Below are 22,457 nucleotides of genomic sequence, written 5' to 3'. Positions count from 1 at the left end.
GGCACGGAGTAGGGTCACAACTTCCCGACCTGCTTCTCCCGGGGGAAAGAGCAGTGGCTCCTCAACAGGCCACAGAGAGAAGTCTGTCGTGCAGACTCAGGATTTCCTGATGACAGCGTCTGTGCTCCTGAAGCCGAAGCAGCAAGCTCGGTGGGGACATGTGACAGCCCTGCTTGGCTAGGAGCCAGTCAGCAGGCTGGGCCCATGGCCAGGTCCTCACTCTGTGCCCTGAGGCAGCAGGCACCACGCTGGGCGTTTCCCAAACCAACGCTGGGGTCCCTGTCCCCCACTGCCAGTCCTTCTGCACGCACAGCCTGTGTCACTTCCACAGGCACACGTCCCAAGCCCTGGTGTGGCCCCAACACCCTCCCTGAGGGACAGGAAGCACAGACCAGAGCCACATGCCTGGCTCTGGCCACGCCCCCTGCCTTTGCTCCCAATCGCTGGCCACCAACACTCCTGCCACGGGAACAACCTGCCAGTCAGGATCCCGCCCGATGAGGCTGAGAAGGGGCCTGGGGTGCGCGTCCCGGCTGCACCGAAACAGCCCCTTCCCGCATGGACTTTCATCCGCCTGGACACCGTGGCCCTTTCTGCCACTGGTCAGTGCACTATCCACGGGTACAGACGGTCCTGGGACGCCCACCGTCCTCAGCCTCACTGGCTGCTAAAGTTACAGGCTGGTACGCGGGGAAAACCAGCCTGAGCCACCAGGCAGCGAGGAAAACCAAGAACGTGTGTTGTGTCTTCCAGCCCCTCGGAGCATTTTCTGACAAGCTCCTGTCATAGCAGTAGGGCCCTGTCCTGCACGCTGCCCGCCATGTCGCAGGGACCGAGTGTCTTCAGGCACAGCGGGCTGCCTGCAGGCCTGTCCTTACTCGCCGCCATCGCTCAGCCCAGGAGCCTGCTCTGAGGAACAACCCATGAAAGAAAGACTCTTGTTCCAGGAGCCAGGACTCAGGACGGCTGAGGCAGAGGTGCCCCCAAAGAAGGCGGCTCTGAGGAGCACAGCTGTGCTGGGAGCAAGCGCCCCCACGGAGCCGCCTCCATGCTGAGCGTCTGCCATGGTGAGGCCCTGACATCTACACGGCAAGCGCCACAGCGCAGGCTGGCCTGGCCCACGCTTACGAGTGGCAGCAAACACTCGTGAGAGGACACAGGCCCCCTGGCCTGTGGACAAGTCATCGGACCACCCGAGGTCAGGAAAGCTGGGTTTCCAGGAGGTGATGCCAGTGGCTTGGACTGCTGACGGAGTCCCTCTTTCTGTCACCAACACGGCAATGTCTGGGCATGACTGCTGCCCGATAGACTTTAAATTACATCACGGAGGCATTCATGCTTGTATGCTGCCTGCCCCCTAACATGTCTAAGCAATGAAGATAAAAGTGCAGCCCCCTGCCCTCCCAATCACCAGACGAAAGGATAATTTCCTTTGCTTGCTCATGTCCACAAATTTAACAGTCATGAAACACCAAAGAAGCAAGTACGTGTTTTCTGAAGGTTTCGACAGTTTTCTTACAGATGACTGCTTTTCCCCAGGAAGACACCAATTCTGATTTTAAAGGCAACCAGAAACTGGGAAATTACCCTGGCACCAGATCAGCATTTCGGCCAACAGGAGGACAAGCCTGTCCTGACCAGCTGCCCCCCCAGGTCAGCGTGACCTTGGTAGGACTGACCACACTCGGCGGGCCTACTGGGCCGCGCTCGCCCGGCCTCCACGCGGGACCAGACCGACGCCAGGATGCACCGACGTTCTCAGAGGGCAGCCCTCTGTTACTCACCGATCCGACTCTGGCTTGAAGAATTTTCAGTCCCGACAATCTTTCCAGTTTGTCCTTGTTGTCAACTGTTAGGAAAAATGAAGAAGCACAAGGGTCAGCTCGGGGAGGAAGTCAAGACACCTGCTTTGGGAAAACTCAGTGGAGTCACTGCTGGTCCTGCCTCCTTAAAGCGTGGGGGAGTGAGCAGGCCTGGGGGGCGCCCGGGCACGAGGCCTATCCTGCTTGGGAGCTGAGGTCCCTGAGCCAGCACCCCTCAGCTCATCTAGAAAACGTCACTGTGGGAAATGTACAGAATTGTTGGATGAGACATTGTAGGTGGTCATGCTCTGCAAATGACCGTCTTATTTCAGAATATGACACTTATTATTAATAAAACCAGGGGGAAACACACCGTCTTAATGAGTCCGTGACCACGGAAGACCCACCCAATGCACACGGAATGCACGCATTCACCCGTTCGTGCTGGCTGCTGCTCCCTCTCATTCGTGGCCTGACAGGAAATATTCTCTCACGATTTAGCCCCAGAAAGAGCCTCACCCGAGTTTGCTTCTGACTTAGGGAGAGGAAGACTTTCAGAGAATGAGGCACCGTCTACATCAGACCAAGAGAAATGACCTCCGGAAGCAACAAACAAATGTCCCTGGAAACCCATCGTCCCAGAGCTAACACTGCAAAGCACCCGCCCCCACGCTGTCGGGGGCAAGTTGTGACACAAAGCAATTGATCTCGGCTTCCGGTTCTGTACCAATGTTATTGTTATTTTGGAAATGAAACCCAGAAAAAAATGGCTTTTTATCGCAAGCCCCAAGAGTGAAGGGTGCACTGCAATTGTGATGGGAGCAGACGGAGCGAGTGAGAAAACGCAGCTGCTTCTACCTCTCGCTGTGATACACACGCCACACCAATCGTGGGTGGCAGAACGACCTTGGGAGGGGACAGTGAGGGCCTGCCCTCTCCACCTTTGGGGCCTTTCCTTGTCCTATAACAAGTGAACGTTATTTTTGACACTTGGGTAATCATCCAGCTACAGAACCTCAGAATCTCAGAGACTTAGGGCTTCGGGGTGCGAGGGGGGGCCAGGCAGGGGAGGGGCCTTGAATGGGCGAGAGTAAGACATCGCGCCAAAGCAACTGCTCTTACCGCTCTGTGAGTAAAGGCAACACTTTACTGAACGGCAAGCTGCTTTGGGGACAGTCGAGAACTCTCACAGGCTGAGGGACACAAAGCACATACAATGGAATCTGAAAAGACGCCATCATCGCTCCACAGCAGGGACAGTATTTCAGGCTCAGGAATGAAACGCCATCCCTACAGTAACGCAGACAATGCAGCCCAGGGCCAGCAGACTCTCCAGGCTGGGCAGGCCAGGGTCCACCCGACCTGCAGTGTGAGGGCAGCAGGAAGACACTTAAGGGGACAGCACGGTCCTGCTTGCGCCCCAGCAAGACCGTACCCACAAAGCAGGCACTGGCCCAATGACGCCGGCAGGCGATGCTCGCCGCACGCGCCCACATCCACACTGTAGGACACTCGCTGCCCCTCTGCCTACACACCTTCTGGTCCCCTGTTCGCAGGGTGAGCCCAGCAGAGCTTCCAGGCCCTTCCCTGCGTGTCTCGCAGACACACGCATGGCCCTGCTGGCCAGGCCCGAGGTCCAGGCTGGTCTCCCTGCCCCAGACCTTCAGGCAGGTCCTGTCCGCTGACAGCCATACCCACCGGCCTTCTCAGCACAGTGAAAACGTGGTCATCTTCCAGGCAGCCCAAGTGCCCTGCCTCAGTTTCCCCTTATGAAAACTGCGCCACAATGCCCACGTTGCGAGAGGCTGAGGGTTGTGTGGGAGCCTGCGTGTGCTGTGCACGTACAGGGCCTGGCACCTGGCAGTGGTCAATCAACGGTTTTGACTGGACCCATAAGGCAGCTGGCCCGTGTTCCTGTCAGAGAAAGATAACGTCCGCTGTGTTTGCGCGTCGCTCTAAAATGCCATGCTGAGGACTGATCAGGGCTCTGCTGCCTCCGTGACCTCGCTCAGTCCCTCGGCTTACGGGCTTCCTCATCGGGCAGAGCCCACGTGTCAGCCGCCCGGCTCAGCGCTCTCTCTTCCCTCCGCCTCCACAGACGCTGCTCCCCTTTCTCAGCCTCGTCTGCTCCTCCCACTGCCCCTCCCCTGGCACTTTCTATCACGTGTCTCTGGGACCCTTCGAACCAGAAAATACAGGGTGGGGTCTAGTGATGTCTATGTCCTAAAGCCTTGCTTCCATCTCACCACCAGCTACTCGGTGGGACGAGCCGACTGACGCCTGGCTAAACGAAAGAATTATCCTGCCTCCCATTCGTTCATTCATTCACTCACTCACTCAGCACACCCGTGCGCCAGGCGCGGGACTGGGAGGTGGCTGCCACACGCCCTGGCTGAGCTGACATCGAACGAAGGGGGGAGGGGGCAGCCGAGTCTGTCTGATGAGGGCTGTGAGGGCAACACACAGCAACATTGCATGAAGCCCATTTTCATCTTCATGGGAGACAAACAGGGTTTCCAAACACATAAAAAAGCCCTTTAAAATTAAATCCACTAGATGAAGGATATGCAAATTACCTAGAGAAGCAGAACCCTACAATGTTCTCAAAATTCTGCAGTAGCCCATTTAATTAGGATTTTAATTTATCAGAATAATTCTTTGCACTTGACAATTTATGCAGCATTCCATATAATTAAGCACGTAGCTACACTGGAACGAGTCTGCCTCTCTCTTTAGCCCCATTATTTTACCATGAAAGGATGTGCAGAAGTCTCCTCTGTGATCTAAATTTCAACGGGGACAACTTAATGGCCAAGCTGCACAGGAAGCAGGGGACAGCGCAGAGAGGCGAGAGGCGGCTCCGGGCACTGCTGCGCCCCTGACAGCAGGCAGCTATGGCCTGCAAGGCGGAGCCGGGCTCTCCTGCTCCTGGAGCACAGATCTGCGTCTGTACGTGTTTCCATCACAAAACGTCCATCCACTCTGCCACACTTTTACCCCACGGGCGTCTATGGGAGGGAGCTCATGAATTGTCACGGTCACTGGGGGACGGACCTCTGACTGACCCACTGGCGCCCTGCACTGGGGTTGGCCTCACTGAAGTTGGTATGGCCCCTGGTCAATACTCCCTGTGTCACTGTGGAGGTGACTCGCCATGTACTTTCCACAGAGACACCGTCACCCTGCTTGGAACCTGTGGGGCTGAAGTCAGTGACGGGCAAGGAGGGGAGCAGATCTGAAGAAACGATCCTGATACACCACATGCCCAGGCCACCGCCTGGCGGGGGGAGCAGTTCAGAGAGGGACCAGGTGAGCTGCCAATACCTGCCCTAGGTGGCGGGGAGGGAGGCCGGGGGTGCAGCCCCGCTGCTGAGAGCCCACGTGGCTCCCAGGGTCTTAGGGAAGCTTGTCTCTCCTGTAAGGGAATTTAACAAATGGGCCATTTTGGTTCACTCTTTCTCACGTGAGCATTTTCTTAGAAGCTGCACCGGGGCCACAGGTAAGGCCCCAGGCCGACTGCTCTCCCAGCTCCCGGCATCACCTGGAGACCTTACAGCCCAGGCCTCTCTCTGGGCGTGGAATCTCCCAAATCGTGTCCTCCTGATGGCACCAGGTGTCCCGCAACAAAGGTGTGAAAGGCCTGGAAACACGGAGGAGCTTGACGCGTCCCAGAGGAGCCGTGGTCACTTCAGGAAGCTGATGTATTTGCGGTTATTTCTAGCTTCCTCTGTTGTCTTTATGTTTGAAAGTTATATACTCTATTTCTATTTTTCAGTGGTTTCCCAGGGATTTTAATATCTACATGTAACAAACTCTCACATTAATAAATATTCACTGTCTTAACATTTACAAAGACCTTAGAACACTTTAACTCCATTCATACTCATCTCATTTTAAATGCTATTGTTTTCATGTCCAGTATTATAGTTCCATCTTGTTTTTAGTCTCACAAGGCATTATTATTTTATACAATATATTTTGTTTAAATGCATTCCCATATTTACTATTTTCTTTGCTCATTGTTCCTTCTGCTTCTCATGTCTTCCTTCTGGAGTTATTTTTCTTTTCTCTGTAGTAAATCTTTTAGAATTAACTCACATGAGGAGGTGTTGCTGACAAACTCAATTTCTTTGAGAGTATCTTTATTAAACTCTTATTCTTAGTTTTTTAAGCCCTCATTTTTACAAGACATTTTCTCTTGGTACAATTCTAGGTTGACAACTCTTTCCCCTCAGTAATGTGGAGACATTTCTCTCCTGTCTCTGGTTTCATTTTGGCTGCTGTAAAATCATCCATGAGTCCAATTCTCATTCCATTTTGGATAGCTCGTCTTTTCTACTTGGCTGCTTTTAAGATTCTCCCTGTCTTGGATATCCTGCAGTTTCACTGTTATGAACCTAGATGCAGAATTGTCTTTACTCCGATAGACTTCTTGAATCTGAGGATTGGTGTCTTCCATCAGTGACAGAAAATTTTCAGCCAGTGTATCTTCAAATATTACCCTTGATCACTCTCTCCTCTCCTTCTAGAACTCCTATTAAATGTAAATATACATATAAGACTTTCCTTACCTTGTCTTTTAGGACTCCTTAGCTTTTCTAAAATTCATATTTTCTACTTCTTTCTCTCTCTCTAGGCTGCATTCTGGATAACTTCTTCAGTTCTATCTTTTAGTTCACTGATTCCTTCTTCAATTATATCTAATCTGTCATTAAACTCACCTCTTGAGTTTAAAATTTCTATTACATCTTTCATTTAAAAAATTCTATTGTTTTAAATTTTAGAGAATAATTTTTAAGGCTCTTAATCTTTAGGTCACATATTACTTCCCTCCTGTATTCCTTAACATATATAAAAACACTTAAATTCATGTTCTATGTCTATTTGTCACAGTATGTGACGTGGTCCTAGCTGCATGCGGCAGGTCTTCCTCGCCCATTGGCCTGCCTTGGGTCTTGCCTCCTGCTTGCGACGGTGTGTAAGGTCGTGAGTGTAGAAGTTCAAGTGCACCCTGTTTGGGGAAGTACCCTCATGAAAAAGGTCAGTATCAGTGTCCACTTACGGGTTTCTGGTTTCACTTAGTTTGGGATCTTCAAGAATTTCAATGTTGCCAGACACCTGATGTGTTTAAAATGTATTTCTATATCATCACATTGCAGCATTTTGGGTTATTTTCTGCATGAGGGTCAGTCCCCATATCGAGTTCTCCCAGTGCCCTGATGGAGACGGGGAAATCCCTGCAATCCTCTGAGAAGCCCCACCCCCTCCCCAGCCACTGTGTGCTTATGGAAGAACAAGTAAATGCAGGTTTGAGCAAACCTCATGACAAGCTAACGTGTGTTTAAATAATCTAGCAATTTTATGTTATGTGGAACATAACTGTAAACTGATGTGTGTGTAAAATCGTTAGACTTCCATGTTTTTATGCAGCGTTCTGTCGGATCTCTTGTTTAGCTGCAAGGGAGAAACGTCAGTAGACTTTGTCAAATGTCACCTTGAGTGTGGACACCAGGCTGTCCTCCTCCAGTCTTTCCTTTGGACTCTGTCTCCAGTGGCACCGTGAGCGATGCTGGACCTGGGCCCACGCCCCAGTGGTTCCAGTTCTTAACAAGTAAGTCCGAGCTTCCTCTGACAGGCTGGCATTTGCTGCCACTGCCTGTCCCCAGTGAGGCTGTAGGAAGGGAAGCCAGGTCTTCTGAGCCTGAGGCCATTTTTTGCTTGATGATACCACAGCTTGTGAAGAGGCACATGCTCCAACAGGACGAACTGCTCCCCTTTAATTGTCATACTCATAACACAGAGATGTGAGGACGGTTGGGAAGCATGAAGAAGCGTCATTTCCAGTCCAGTCAGCCCCATGCTCACAGCAATTCCTAGCAGGAGCCGCTCCTGGAAGGCCCATGGGACGGCACTTGTCCGCCTCCCACCCTGCACACCGCGCTCTGAGGGCTGACTGTGTGTCCAGCTCACTTGCTAGCAGTCTCTGCAGCTGGACGCCCTTGCTTCAATTGCCATTCTAAACCTGATTTTTCTCTTTTTTTTGATGCCCTGTGTGAAGTGAAGGCACTGAACATGGTCCAGCTTCAAATGCCAGAGTTGCCATGAGAGCACAGTCTCGGAAAGGCTCTCTCTCCTTGGAAACTGAAAGGTCAATTTGTCAAACCCACGCTTCGAGTTCCCAAGGAAGGTTCTTTAGTCCTGTTTTTCAGCCATAACTGAATAAATAAATGAGCCTTTTATCTGCCAGGCCTCCTATGAAATCTCCTGAGAGCGGGCAGGGCTTCGCTGAAAACACAGCTTAGCTGCGAGGTAATAATAACGACAGGCTGGTAAAAGCTAATGTCAGCTTCAATTTCCAAGTCATTTTTCAAATTATTTTAATTAGATATTGTTTCAATCTCACTTACATTAATTTAATATCTGATATCAACATTTCAGTTTTCAATTTGCTCAAATGATTTTTTTCCCAGTCTGCCTGGTTGCCTGGAGTAATTTAAAATACAATGTTTATCTTCAGCAATTTTCAGTGCGTGGGTCCTGGCAGCTGCTATGTCCAATAAACGTGATGGGGAGGAGGGCCTTGGTGCTCAGGAAAAAGGGAAACTTGTCTGCTTATCATTTATCTCTAGACAGTAAGTAAGCAGGTTGAGCTGAGGCTAGGAGCTCATAATAATAAGATTTTCCACCAATTCCACTATGTAATTGGCTTTCCCAATGCAAATTTCAGTGAAATCTGATGGTGTGTGAGGTTTTTTTTTAAATTAAAGGGCATCTGAATAAACAGCCATAGTCCCTCATCAACACATTTTCTGACAATTTTCAACAATAAGGCCTTGAACCTGCCCCCAAAAGGTCCTTGTTCCTCCACACACATAGTCACCATTTTAGGTTGTGAATTTTGTTGTACTTTGCTTCTTTCAGATACGTACAGATTCTAGGAAAGAGATGCCTGTATAAAGGCGAACATGAGTTTAAATTAGGCCTCGTGTTATAAAACGTGGGACGAGTTAGATATCCTCAAGTGCCCTTCTGAGACCAGAAAATTATTTTTATTCTTCATAATTAGAAATATGCAGATCCAATTTCTTTCTGAAAAGTTTAAAGCGTATAAAACAGTGAATATGCTCTCCAAGTCACTAGAGAGCAATATAAAGCCAAATCAAAACATTATGTACGTGGCAGAAAATAAACAATAGGAAAGAAGCATAAAATGTGATAAATAAAAAATACACATAGTTATGACAACAAATGTAAACAGATTAAATTGTCCTATTAGGACAAACTCAGTCAGGTCGAACTAGATGCTATCTATAAGGAACAGAGCTAAAACAAAGCAGTTCAGAAAGATTAAAAATTGAAAGGGCAGGGAAAGAATGAGGTAAATATAAACAGAAATAAAGAAGAGGTCATGGTAGTAATATGACAATGCACAATTTTTTAAAGTTGTTTTAAAAAGTGAAATAAATATCATAATTATATCTCTTAATGTTAAAAAGTTCAAAATGAAGGCATACTATTCATGAGCTGGTATGGGACCAGAAATTAAATAAACCATTGAAATTGATACAGAAGAGCTGACATGCTGCTCACGCCTGGGCAGACAGAAAGCCTCGAGGATGGCCAACACTGCCTGTCACGGAGCTGTGGGACCTGTGCCTAGCGCTGTAAATGCCTCCCAGGGCACCTCACAACAGCCTCTGAGACAGGCGCTTTGAGTTGTTCCATTTTGCACCAGCGAAGAAGTCTGAGTTGTATAGTCACACAGCCAGCAAACGAAGGCTCAGAGCTGGAATCAGTCTCCCCAGCCCTCATGGGGGACGTGGAGAGAGTCTAATACTTCACTAATGGAGATAATTCAGTAGCAGTTGATTGATCTCTAGAAACACAAATATGACCGATCAGATATTGGGCCTCAAAGAAAGCCTTCGTGATTTCCGAATAGTAAAACTTACACAGGTTGTATTCTTCAATCATAAGCTAATGAAATTAAAAATTAAAACCACAGAAAACAAAACTCTCCAATCAGTTGGGCATTGAAAAATACACTCTGCAATTATTCTTAGATTAAAGAAGAAATTGAAACCATGATTGCAGAATACGCAGAAAGCAGAGATATGAGGATGCTAAGTCTCCCCTGTGGGAGAGTCACAGCACCCCCACATGGGTGTGGTCGCCAATGCTTCCATTATAATGGAAGAAATAGGGAAACCAAAAACCAAGCATCCAAATCAAGGAGTTAGATGTAAAATAGCTAAAACTTAGGGAAGGAATAGAAATATGTAATAAAAACATAAACTGCAAAAGGGAAACATGATTGATGAATAAATCTAAGAGCTTGATTTTAGGGAAAAATACATAAACTCTTACTAGAAGTCTAATAAAGAAAAGAAAAGATACCTCAAATCCCCAAATTACCAAAAGTTAATAGTGATAAAAGAAACCTAACCACAGATGCAGTGGAAATTTAAGTTACAAGTCAATACTAGTACTAATATGTAAAAATTGGAACACTTAAGGAATTGAACTATGAACAAAGAAAATGTAAACTACTCAACTGGCAAAGAATGAAGAAAGAACGCTGAATCAACAACTGTAAAGAAATAGATTGTCAAAGAAATGACCTTCAGGCGAAGGGTGAGGCTCAGTCAGTGACAGCGGTGTGTGTGCTCCAGACTTCCAGGACAGAATGTCCCCCCTCGGGGGTTTGCAGCCAAGTGTGGGAGCCTGAGAGGTGAGCAAGGTCAGGGCCTGAGCTCTCAACGAGCTGTGTTGGTGGCCAGATGTGGACGGACTCAGAGCCAGCAGGGACCCGGCCTCCAGAACTGAGGCCCTGCGGGTTACAGCTGGATGGCCCTGCCTTTGAATGAGACGTTCTACACAGAGTGCGGGTGCTGAAACGTTTGACACTTCCAAAACCATGTGAGAATACAACACAGGAGAAAATCTAGGTGGTCTTGGGTTTGGTGATGACTTTTTAGATAGAACACCAAAAGCATAATCTATAAAAGAAAAAAAATGACAAGTGGGTTTGTTAAAATTAAAAACTTCTGCTCTGCAAAGACATTGTTAAGAAAATAAACACGTATCACAGACTGGAAGAAAATATTTGCAAAACATCTGATAAAGGACTATGTCCAAATATATTATACAAAACCTCTTAAAATTCAACAACAAGAAAACAAGCAACCTGACTAAAAAATGGGCAAAGACCTTAACAGACACCTCACCCAGTAAGACCGATGGCAAGCAGGCACGTGAAGAGATGCTCCACATCATATGTGATCAGGGAAATGCAAATTAAAACGAGACACCCCCCACACCTATCAGAATGGCCAGATTCCGGACACTGACACCACCAAATGCTGGCGAGGACGTGGAGCCACAGGAACTCTCAGTCACTGCTGGTGGGGATGCAAAGGGTGCAGCCACTTTGGAGACAGTGGTGGTTTCTTACAGAACTAAACACACTGTCACCATGTGACACAGCAATCGTGCTCCTTGGTGTTTACCCAAAGGAGCTGAAACTTACGTCCACACAAAACCTGAGTTTACAGCAGCCTCATTCATAATCGCAAGAACTTGGAAGTGAGGTGATGGATAAACAAACTGGTCCATCCAGACAGTGGAATATTACTCAGCGCTAAAACGAAATGAGTGATCAGCCATGAGAAGACATGGAGGAACCTTCAGTGCATATGACTAAGTGAAAGAAGCCAATCTCAAAAGGCCACGTACTGTATGATTCCAGCTGTAGGACATCCTGGAGAAGGAGAAACTATGGAGACAGTAAGAAGACCAGGCCTAGACAATAACTACGCTTCAATGCTGGTCAGCAGGTACAACAAATGACCCACTAAAGCCATACGTTAGTAGGGAGACTGGGGGAGGGCGGGGACGGGGTCTGTGGGAACTCTCTCGATTGCCCGCCCCGTTTTCCAGTAAATGTGAAACCGCTCTGAGAAGAACCTATTGGAGACAAGCAGAAAGCAGAGTCAGGGTAGGCTGTCTCACTGGGAGTGCAGGTGTCCCTGGGCAGGTGTTGCAATGCCTGAAGGACGTCAGGAAGAGCAAACGTTATCCCTGCAGGGCAGCTATTAGTACCCAGCTCAACTGGCTGTGTTCCGGGCCCAACGTCTCCATGAGGGAGTTTTAATCTTTAGAAACCGGGAGGCAGGCAAAGGAGGAGGGTGACCGCAAAAGGGCAGAGCTGTGGCTGGCTCCACCCACTGAGCCAGGGACCTTGCACTGCATCCAACAAGTGGCAAAGAAGAAAAGGGACGTCCAGGCTACAGTCCTCAGTGCTGGGGGCCAGTGGGGACCGTTACCCAACTCTGCACAATTGGGATTACACAGAAAATCCCGGAGGGAACCCACGTAGGGAAACCTGCATCCGCTCCTGAACACTCTTAGGTGAAGACAAACCAGCAAGTGAGGTTTTGCGTCCTCTATTGCTTTCTTCACGTGAGCTCCTGGGGTGGGGGCGTTTGTGCTGGGAGGGACGCCCGGCAGCCAGAGCGGCTGAGTCCCTGGGGGGGATGCACGCAGGTCATTAGACCTCCCAGGAAATGAGCCGAGCTGGAAAACCTTTCCAATATTTCACCTGACCGCTTCACTAAGTCACAAATAACACAGCTGATCCGTAAGGGTGCTCACTTACAAAAATCTATTTGCTCTGCTTCAGAGCGAAATGAAAATACACATTACAGATGAGGCCACCAGGACCACGCGGCTCCAGGCCACCGTCCCGTGGTTCCGTCACTGGCAGCTAAGAAATTCCTCCCTCTCCTTAAAGCCATTTTAATAAACACCCTGGAGACTGTTTACTCAGGAGAACACATTTATTTGTAGCTAGGATTTAATGTGAAATTTAGCCTAAACTGGGTGTGTTTCAATACAGGTCTATAAACAAGCCATCATTCGGGTTTTCCTCTTTATCCCAGCGCCCTGCAGCGCACATTAGAGCAGCTCCGACGTTTCCAACCCCGACTAGAAACACCAGGTAAGCCACCTGGAGCCATCCGCCAGCAGCGCAGGTCGTGGGAGCAGCAGGCGCCTCATTCCTGTGATCCTGAGGCAGCACAGGCAGGTGTGGGAGGTGTGACGGGCCCTTCCTGAGCCGCGTGGGAAATGCCACGTACAGGGCTGCTCGTGCTCCGGAAGAGGTGGTGTGGAGAGACCCAACCTCATGCAGCTGCTGAAACGTAAAGAACACGCACTTCTCTGCACGTGCCAGCTGGTCTAGGCCGCGGCCGGGAACCTCTGAAGAGTCTGCACAAACTTCAGGGCAAAGCCGCCGACTGTCACAACTCTGAGGGCTGCGCGGCCCATTTTCATTCAATGGACAAAACATCAGAAACTTGGAGACACTATGACTTCTGCAAGTGGCCTGGCAGGTAGAATTCCTGACCCAGAAAGCCCATGGGAAGGAATTTCAAAGGATTAAGTGAAGCCTCTGAGCTCCAGACGCCTTGTCCCCGATGGCCTCCCAGGCCGCGGTCCCGGCACCTGCTTACAGAGGCTCCAGGTCTGGTGTCAGAGCCGGTGACCTGATGGCCAGCAGTTGTCACTGTACCTGTGACAGTGACTGCCACTCTCGAGCCCAAAAGATGATGGGACATGGAATTCCCACATCTGTGGACAGGGTGCCTCCAGCCTACTCTGGCGATGCAGGGAAGAAACCCTCCGCACAGCATAGCGAAGACCTGTGACGCCAGCAGGAAGCCATGGGCATCGCGGCTCCGCCCGGGCTCTTCCCGCCTTTGCATCATTAAGACTTGCGATTCTATGGGTGGCCGGTTATCTCAGTGGTTAAAGCGCGGTGCTCTTAACAACAAGGTCGCCGGTTCAATCCCCACATGGGCCACTGTGGGCTGCACCCTCCACAACTAGATTGAAAGAACTACTTGACTTGGAGCTAATGGGTTCTGGGAAAAACACACTTAAAAAAAAAAAAAAATGACATGCAGTTCTCACTGTCTTGAGGTGACAAAAACACTGCAGCCCAAGTTCAAATGGGCACATGCGGCTCTGGCCGTGGGCACCTGTTGTTCGCATCTCACTTTAGTAGGCTAAATCGCTTCCAGAATCCTCCAGAGTCCTGAAAGTCTAAATGCCTGCCTTTGCTGTGCTCCAGCTACTGTCGTCAGAGCGGCCAGCGGAGGGTTCAGCTCCCTGCTGGTCCCAGCACCACGTGCCCTGCCTGGGGTGGGGGTAGTAGTTCTGGGAGCCACTGGGGGCCTGCGGGTGGTGCCTCTGGAGCCGGGTCCCATGCAGGAAGCACCAGGCTCTTGTTAAAGCGCAGGTCCATAAACTGGCACCTATGGCTCAGCCCCTGGAATGGCCGGGAAAGTGAAATACTGGAAAAGGGAAACGGGAGGAAAAAGTGGGCAGCGACTCAGCATTCTGCATCAGAAAACATACCCAGAGATTTCCCTTTTTCTGGGTAATTCTAAAACCTCTTCTTCCAGAGATGAAAGAATTATTTCCCTACAAAACATGTATTACATTTGTGGCATAATTTTCAATACACATTATAATTATGGCATTTTGGTTCGGAGTTTATTAAGCTCCTGAGGACACATGTGGCACAAATGAGTAGAGTTGATTTATATTTATGTGTTATATGTATGTATGCCTGTATGTATCTGTCATCTATCATCTATCTATTGATTTAATTATCAATCGATCCATCCATCGTTTACCCATCGTCTGTCTACCTACCTATTGCAGGCACGTAAGGTGAAGACGATAAACACCTTTGATTGAGGGTCTGCAAGTTCTGTGACAGGAGCTTTACACACATCATCCCAAATTCTGAATCATGTGACACAGTCACTGCTCAATAAAGAAACTGAGCGAGGAAGAGACCATGACGACACACGTTCCAGAGCAGGGAAAGGAAGGCCCGCGGCCCTGTCCCCCGTGGTCTCTAAGCAGCAGCCCGGACTAGGAGCCACGGCAGTGCCCCCCAAAGAAGCCGGGCACCACATCTACTCACAAAACCCCACAGCCAATTGAAAGAGTGCCCTCTGTGGCAATTGTTGTTTACATGCTGGACATTTTGGTTGGTACACCATAGGGATCTATTTATATTGGGTTGGTGCAAAAGTAATTGCGGTTTAAAAGGTTAAAAATTGCAAAAACCGCAATTATTTTTGCATCAACCTAATACCTTGTTAACTGCTTTTTAAAGTAGTAACTGTGAGTTATTAGTGTCTACATTCATCAGTATCTATTTTTCTTCCTTTAGAACTGTTTAGTTATCCTTACTCGGTGCACCAACACTGTTTAGATACGTACACTTTGCAATCCAAACGTGAACCAGTCTTGCGCCCACTACTAAAGTAAATGGAAGCATGTTTTCCCTGTGTTAACTTATCAGCACGTTTTCTTGTACAGGGATGCTTAATAGTCATCACTGAATTTTCCTGCAACTACTACTGCACTACTACGTTCAAGTCTAATTGATTAAAAAAAAAAAAGTACTCTGCCTCAGTTTTTAAAAGAGAGAAATTCCCTGGGTCAGCTCTGTTTCTTGAGGGCTGACACACTAGATGGCAGGCTCTGGGACTATCTCCACCATCCGCGTGACCTCCCACACCTGACCTGCTGGGCTACTTCCTCCCCCAGCCCCCACACATCCAGCTGCTTCACCAAATCGTGCTGAGCACCCCGCTCTTAGCTCTTCTCCTGAGGTGACTGCCTGCCTGGGTCACTGCTGCACGCTCCTCACGACTCTCCCAAGCTCGTTGTTCTCACTTCTAACACCTCTCCTACTCTGAAGCCAGACTGAGGGTCCTAACACACGCAACTCTGGTCACACAAAGCCCTGTGTAGAACTCTTCAAAGGCTTCTTGTTCCCTTCTGAGAATTTCCAAGTCCCCAGTGAGGGAAAGAAGCCCTTTCCTCCAGGCTGATTCCCGCCATGCTCCTACCTCTCAGCCTGCCCTCCCGCCAGGCCCCGCCATGCGGATTTTCTCAACCATATCATAGTCTCTTTCATGTTTGGCTCTTTTGCATCCATTTGCCTCTTGTAGAATGTCTTCCCGCCTATCTCACTCTCATTCCAGCCTCCTTCCCTTGGGTGATTCTGACTCATTTCTCAGAGCTTATCCCAGGTGCCTTTTTCAGCAAACCCCTGTGGCACCCCACATACCTTAGGACAGAGGTTTGGGATTGGGGGTAGCTCGATGCGCCTTCCACATCTAGAGTACTGTGGTGCTTTGCGACTCCCATTTTTATGGGTCCTTGACATGAGTGACAGCATGAGTTTGGAACTAGTCACACATAGGTGATTAAATCCAAAAGGCTTTTGGAGGGGGAGACACGATCCCTTCCCCTGGGCATCAGGGGACGTGAGAACCTCACTGAGGAGATGCAGAGGCATGAGAAGGTGTGTACCCCTGACTTAGGAGCGCATCGGGCAGGCTGCAAGCACGTCCCGATTGTACCACACAGGGCTCGACGAACGGGTCTGAGGAGCTCATCACACCGACTACGGTACGGCCCAAAGAATAAAAATGAGTCACTCCAGAGTGACATGGACGAGGAGGCATCAAACTGAGCTGTTTTGACCATTTACACCTGGAGGAAAATGTATAAAAAGCCAGAGAGGAGCTGGACTCATTAGTCCAAGGGTTTTGCTCGGTTTGTCACCAGCTCTGCTCACTGCTGAGAACGAGGCACCACCTCTGAGTTTGGGTGAGTCAAAGCCTGACAGCACGTACAGCTACAGGACGGATGGATTAATATTCACAGAGAAGTGCACAGTCTGCCTGAGAAGCCTGTGCATCTCTGAGCCTTCATCATCCATCCACTCTGCTCCTCCTGATGTGAGCGCCATTCCCAAGTGCTGCGGCTCGCGGACTTAGTAACCATTGGACACATTCCCTGTGCGCTCGCTCTTGCTTTATTGTCCTTTGACAATGCCAAGCTAAAATTTGGAGACAGTGTGACATGTGGAGCCTTTCAGATCTGCAGCAAATGCACGGTGGGGCCATCTCAATGTGTCCTTCTGCACAACCTGACCCCAGCTGTTCCTGAAGGGCCACTTATGGTGGGGGAGAGAGGCAGCCTCCGCAGCGTGCTCATCACGCGGGGCTGCAAAACGCGCATGCTGATCGTCTTACGAAAGGTTTCCTTTGCTATTTCAGAGGAACTGGAGCCCCCACTGTGTTAAAAATCCCACATTCACTAAACTGGAAATGCAGGGGAAATATAGCAGCTGAACCAGGAGCTAGGACAAGGAGGACGTGTGTGTGTGTGTGTGTGTGTGTGTGTGTGTGCCTGAGTGTATGTATGTGTGCATATGTGAGTGCCTACATGTGTGTACCTGTGTGTTTATACAAATATTCTCTGCATCAATGCCAGGACCAGCCCTAGCGCAGCTGACTGTTGGAGACGCACCACCAAGCGTTGGCCTGACTTCTTGGAAGACAGGTCCCCACAGACTCATCTCACATGCACTCCCCAGAATTTGAAGTGCTCACACCCAGCCCATTCTCCACACAGCGCATTAATGCATCTTAACTATGGCTGATGAAATGCTACACCGGGCACCCAGGGCTCGAGCACTAATCCATGTGGGTGAGTCCCAGACACTAAAGGCTGTGCAGTGAATGGACAAGAGGCTCAAAGGGAGGTCTACAAATAGAATGAAAAAGTGAAATCATCTCTATAGAAAAATATTGATAATACACATAGATAAAAGAATAAAAATACTCACATTGATTAAGTAATGCTTAAATGTAGTAATTTTTAATGCTTTCAAAAATATAATAAATAAAAAGTATTAAAAGAGAGAAATATGAACAAGTATATGTCAACAAATTGGATAACCTGGATGAACTGCACAGTTCCTGGAAATGCACAACCTACCAAGACTAAATATGAATACCCAGAACACCAGAAGAGACCTATAGCTAGTAAGGAGATTGAATCAGTAATCAAAAACCTCTCGATAAAGAAAAGCGGCCTGCACAGGTACAGATGGCTGCACAGGTAAATTCTACCAAACATTAAAAAACTAAAAAATAACACCAATTCTTCCCAAACTCTTCCCAAAAATGAAGAGGAGCTAGTACTTTCTAATTCGTTTTATGAGGCCAATATTATCCTGATATTAAAGCCAGATAACAATACTCAAGAAAACTATAGCTCAATATCCCTTATGAATATTGATGTGAAAGCCCTCAAGAAAGTTCTAACAAACAGAATGCAGCAATGTATTAAAAGAATTATACACTATGACCAAGTGGGATGGATTCCTGGAATTCAAGGATAGTTCAATATATGAAAATTGATCAACGCAAGATACTACTTTAACAAAATTAAGAGGAAATAAACATATAATCATCTCAATTGATACATAAAAACCATTTACAACATTCAATAATCTTTCATGATAAAAACACTCAACAAACTAGAAACAGAAGGAAACTACAACATAATGAAGTCCACATATGAAAAATCCATAGCAAATATCATACTCAATGGTAAAAGATTATAATCTTTTCCTCCAAGATCAGGAATAAGAATGCCCACTTTTAGCTTATCTATTCAACACAGTATTGGAAGTACTAGCAGTGAAGCAAGAAAATAAATAAAAGGCATCTAAATTGGATGGAAGAAGTAAAATTATCTGTTTGTGGATGATATGATCCTATATGTAGAACACCCTAAACAGTCCACAAAAATTTGTTGGAACCAATAAATGAATCAGCAAAGTTGTAGGATACAAAATTAACATACAAAAATCACTTAACTCTATACACTAACAATGAACAATCTGAAAAGGAAATTAAGAAAATTCTATTTACAATAGCATCAAAAAGAATTAAAAACTTAAGAATAAACTTAACCAAGGAGAGTGAAAAACTTATACACTGAAAACTACAAATCATTGTTGAAAGAATTAAAGAAGACACAAATAAATGGAAAGACATATCACATTCATAGATTATAATGCTCAACAGTGTTAACGTGTCGTTACTCCCCCCAAACAATTTATGGATTCAATGCAATCCCTAACAAAATCTCAATGATGTTTTTTGAAGTACTCTGACTTTTTGCAGTGTCCCATTTAGGAAAAATCTATCCTAAAATTCATACGGAACCTCAAAGGACCCTGTATAGCCAAAACAATTGTGGAAATGAAGAACAAAGTTGAAATCACACTTCTTAATTTCAAAACTTACTACAAACTAACAGTAATCAAAGCAGCGAGGCATAAAGACAGACATACAGAACAATGGACCAGAGAGCCCAGAAATAAACTCTCACATGTGTGATCAAACAATCTTTGAAAAGTGTCCGAACACCATTCAATAGGGAAGGGACAGTTTCTTCAACAAATGATGTTGGGACAATTGGACGTCCATTTGCAAAAGAATAAAGTTCCATACATCATGTTAAAATTGAACTCAACATGGATCAAAGATCTAAATGTCAGAGGTGAAATTATAACTTTTAGGAGAAAACATAAGCGGAAACTTCATGGCATTAGATTTAGCAATGATTCTTTGGAATGAGACCAAAAGCACAGGTAACAAAAGACTAAATGATTAGATTTCATCAAAATTAAAAACTTCCGGCATCATAGGACATTATCAAGAAAGTGAAAAGAAAACCCACAGAACGGGAGAAAATATTTTCAAATCATATGTTGTACAAGGGATTAATCTACAGAATATATAAAGAACTCTTAGACTCAACAATAACAAAAATAAATTAAAAAATGGGCCAAGGATTTGAATAGAAATTTCTTTAAAGAGTATATATAAATGCTCAACAGACACATGAAAAGATACTCAACATTGCTAATCATTAGGGAAATGCAAATAAGAACCACCGTGGGATAGCACTTCATACCCCTCAGGGTGCATACTATAAAAAAAAATACATAAACAGAGTTTGGAAAATCACAAGTATTGGAAAAGATGTGGGGAAAACAAAACTCCTATGCTTTGCTTGTAGGAATGTAAAATGGTGCAGCCACTGTGGAAAACAGGATGGCAGTTCCTCAAAAACTTAAACTTGAAATCACCATGTGATCTAGCAATTACACTTCGGGATATATATCTACCAGAATGAAAGCAGCGACTCAACAAGATATTTGTACAACCATGATCATAGCAGCATTACTCACAATAGCTAAGAGTTGAAACCATACAAATGTCCACACACATACAATGGAATATTATTCAGCCTTAAGAAGAAATGAAATTCGGACACATGCTACAACATGGATGAACAGTGAAGATGTTATGCTGAGTGAAATAGGCCAGACACCAAAGGACAAAGAGCGTGTGGTTCCAGGGACATGAGGGACCCAGTTCAGTCAAACCACGTAGAATGGTGGCTTCCGGGGCTGGTGACATGGTGATAAACAACCCGATTAGCCATGTGATGCTGACAGGTTAAACTGTCCCAGTTTTTCTATGTCTACAATGGGATGACGTACCCATTTCATAGGATGGCATGAGGTGCTCAGCTCACAAGTGCTCAATAAGCAGCCCCCCCACCTCCTACAGCCTCTGTGGACAGTCAGTGTGACCACGAGGGCAGGCGACAGCACACACAACATACTGTCCCCACTACGGGAGTGACAACAAGACCAGAAAGCAATCCGTCATCTCGGAAAGGTACAGTGGAGAACACGGGGCCTGACGACAGACGCGAGGTTTCTGAGCGATCTGTGGGTTTTATTTACCGAGAGCATCCCTGTGGTCTAGGACGAAGATAATTCACTATCGATTCTGTTTTATTATTTCCCTGTAAGCACTATGGCTGTGGCTAAGACTCAGTTTTTAAAGAGAATTACACAGGTTACGTATTATAGACTTCAGTTCAGTCGCTAAATAGCCCATCAGCTTGGATTTAATTACTTCCCATTTTCTCCGGGAAGGCGTTCCACAAGGGAAAGAATCCCCACCACAGCCACTCAGCCTCTACCGGAAGGGACACTTCCGGCTTGGCACAGAAGTCCTGACGACTGAGCAAAGGTCAGTGCCCCACGTTCATCCCCAAACACACGACACTGTCTACAGAAGGCCACCTTTGTCACCCCACGGCACCTGTGTGCCAGCAGGGAGCCCCAGGCCCGGATGGATGTGCGTTGTAGTCACCGAGTGACTTCCACGCGCTGGTCCAGTCCAGCAGACGTGACTGCTGCGCGAGGAAAGGCAATTCCTACCACTAAGTCCTCCCTATACGTTATTTGTCCAGGTTAAGTGCAAACAGTACTTGTTGTAATGAAGACTATTCCCCCGCAGATCTGATTCCTGATCGTAAGAGCCTATTAAGGGAACTCTGGTTCCTGAGAAACCCATCCTGCCCAGTGCTCCCCTCTCCTCTCCTCTCCTGACTCGAGTGGGCACTTGTAATGTGGATACCTAGGAACCAATCTCATGTCCTGGGGCCATCACACCAGCGGGCAGCAACCCTCCGTCCCCAGGGCTCTGCGAAGGGCCCTGTGGAGACCTCTGTCCTTCGCTCAGTGGAAGCTGCCACAGAAGAAGCATGGGACCTCCCTGTCCCATGAGTCACAAAATAATTCCTTTTTCGATGGGCACTTGTTTAAGCTTTTGGCGCAGGCTGAACTGTCAGCCTACCCTCCGCCTAAAAGCACACGCGCCAAAGTGGAGCGTCTTCTGTCCACGCGTCACAGCCCATTTTCCCACCACTCTTGCTCTCTCAGATCCTGAACTCACAGCAGGAGAGGTGTGCACGGGGGAGATGCTGGCAGGGTGGGGCTGTCTGCACGTCATAAGACCTGCTGAGACCTCCAGGGACCCATGGGGAGCATGGGACACGGAGGGAAGTTTGGAAGGAAGGGTGAGCGAGTGGTCTCACTGCTGGGTGCCAAGGGGAGGGACGGGCTGACCCCAGGCTCCCGCCACAGATGGAAACGGGTACCCAGGAGCAGGCATGTTGCTGAGTCTGGTTTTAGGCAAATCGGGCCGCAGATGGCAGGGAGGCACCCCAAAAATGTTGATCAGCAGCCTGGAGCTTTTAGTCAGAGGGGGCTGGATGGGCAGGCCTGGACAGCAGCGACTGAGGCGGGGAGGGCCTGAGTCCTGAGGGGCAGAGCGAGGGCTTTGGGGGAGACCGCCACGGGAGGAAGAAGAGCTGGGGAGACGGGAAATGAGCCCCGCAGGTGGGAGGACCCAGCAGTGTGCAGACGCCAGGCAGGGACCGCCAGAAGGTGCCGGCACGAGCGGACCCACGGAAGGCGTGGACGGGGCATCCAGGACAAGGGCTGCAGGTGGCTGCAGAGCCCAGCCAGGAAAGCACAGGCCACGCGAACACGAGCTGACCTTCCAAGTGAGGGTGAGGGTGAGGCCTGCCCAGCTCAGCTCTTCAGATGACATTTGAGGCAAACTGGTGGAAATCGGAATTTAAGGATAATTTCAGCACATCTGTCACCCTGGCCCCATGACACCCCCAGGAGCAAAATGCACACTGTGAGCACCACAGCCGAGCGACGCAGACCTCGCAGCGTTCTGGAGCACGTCCGTCAGCCCCTCCGCGCAGAAGCAGAAGACATGTCACAAGCTCGACCGCCAGGGAGGGGACGGCCTCAGCTCCAGGCCAGGACATGACGTCATGGGGAAGAGCAGGGACCACAGCCACCTGGACGACAGCCCTGCCGAGAGC

At 48.1% G+C, this 22,457-nt stretch overlaps 1 protein-coding gene across 2 annotated transcripts in view; it reads right to left on the bottom strand.

Moving 5' to 3' along the window:
* PTPRN2 (protein tyrosine phosphatase receptor type N2) overlaps positions 1 to 22,457 on the bottom strand; it is a 419,388-nt gene that overhangs the window by 151,192 nt on the left and 245,739 nt on the right. For both annotated transcript variants that reach the window (XM_074315027.1, XM_074315029.1), the window contains exon 12: positions 1,785 to 1,849. In XM_074315027.1, the coding sequence (XP_074171128.1) occupies positions 1,785 to 1,849 (65 nt within the window). The remainder of the gene's footprint in view (positions 1 to 1,784; positions 1,850 to 22,457) is intronic.

The sequence above is a fragment of the Rhinolophus sinicus genome, linkage group LG11, assembly GCF_036562045.2.
Source record: "Rhinolophus sinicus isolate RSC01 linkage group LG11, ASM3656204v1, whole genome shotgun sequence".
Taxonomy (NCBI): domain Eukaryota; kingdom Metazoa; phylum Chordata; class Mammalia; order Chiroptera; family Rhinolophidae; genus Rhinolophus; species Rhinolophus sinicus.
The sequence above is the reverse complement of the archived record's forward strand: the minus strand, read 5'-3'. Positions and strand labels throughout refer to the sequence as shown.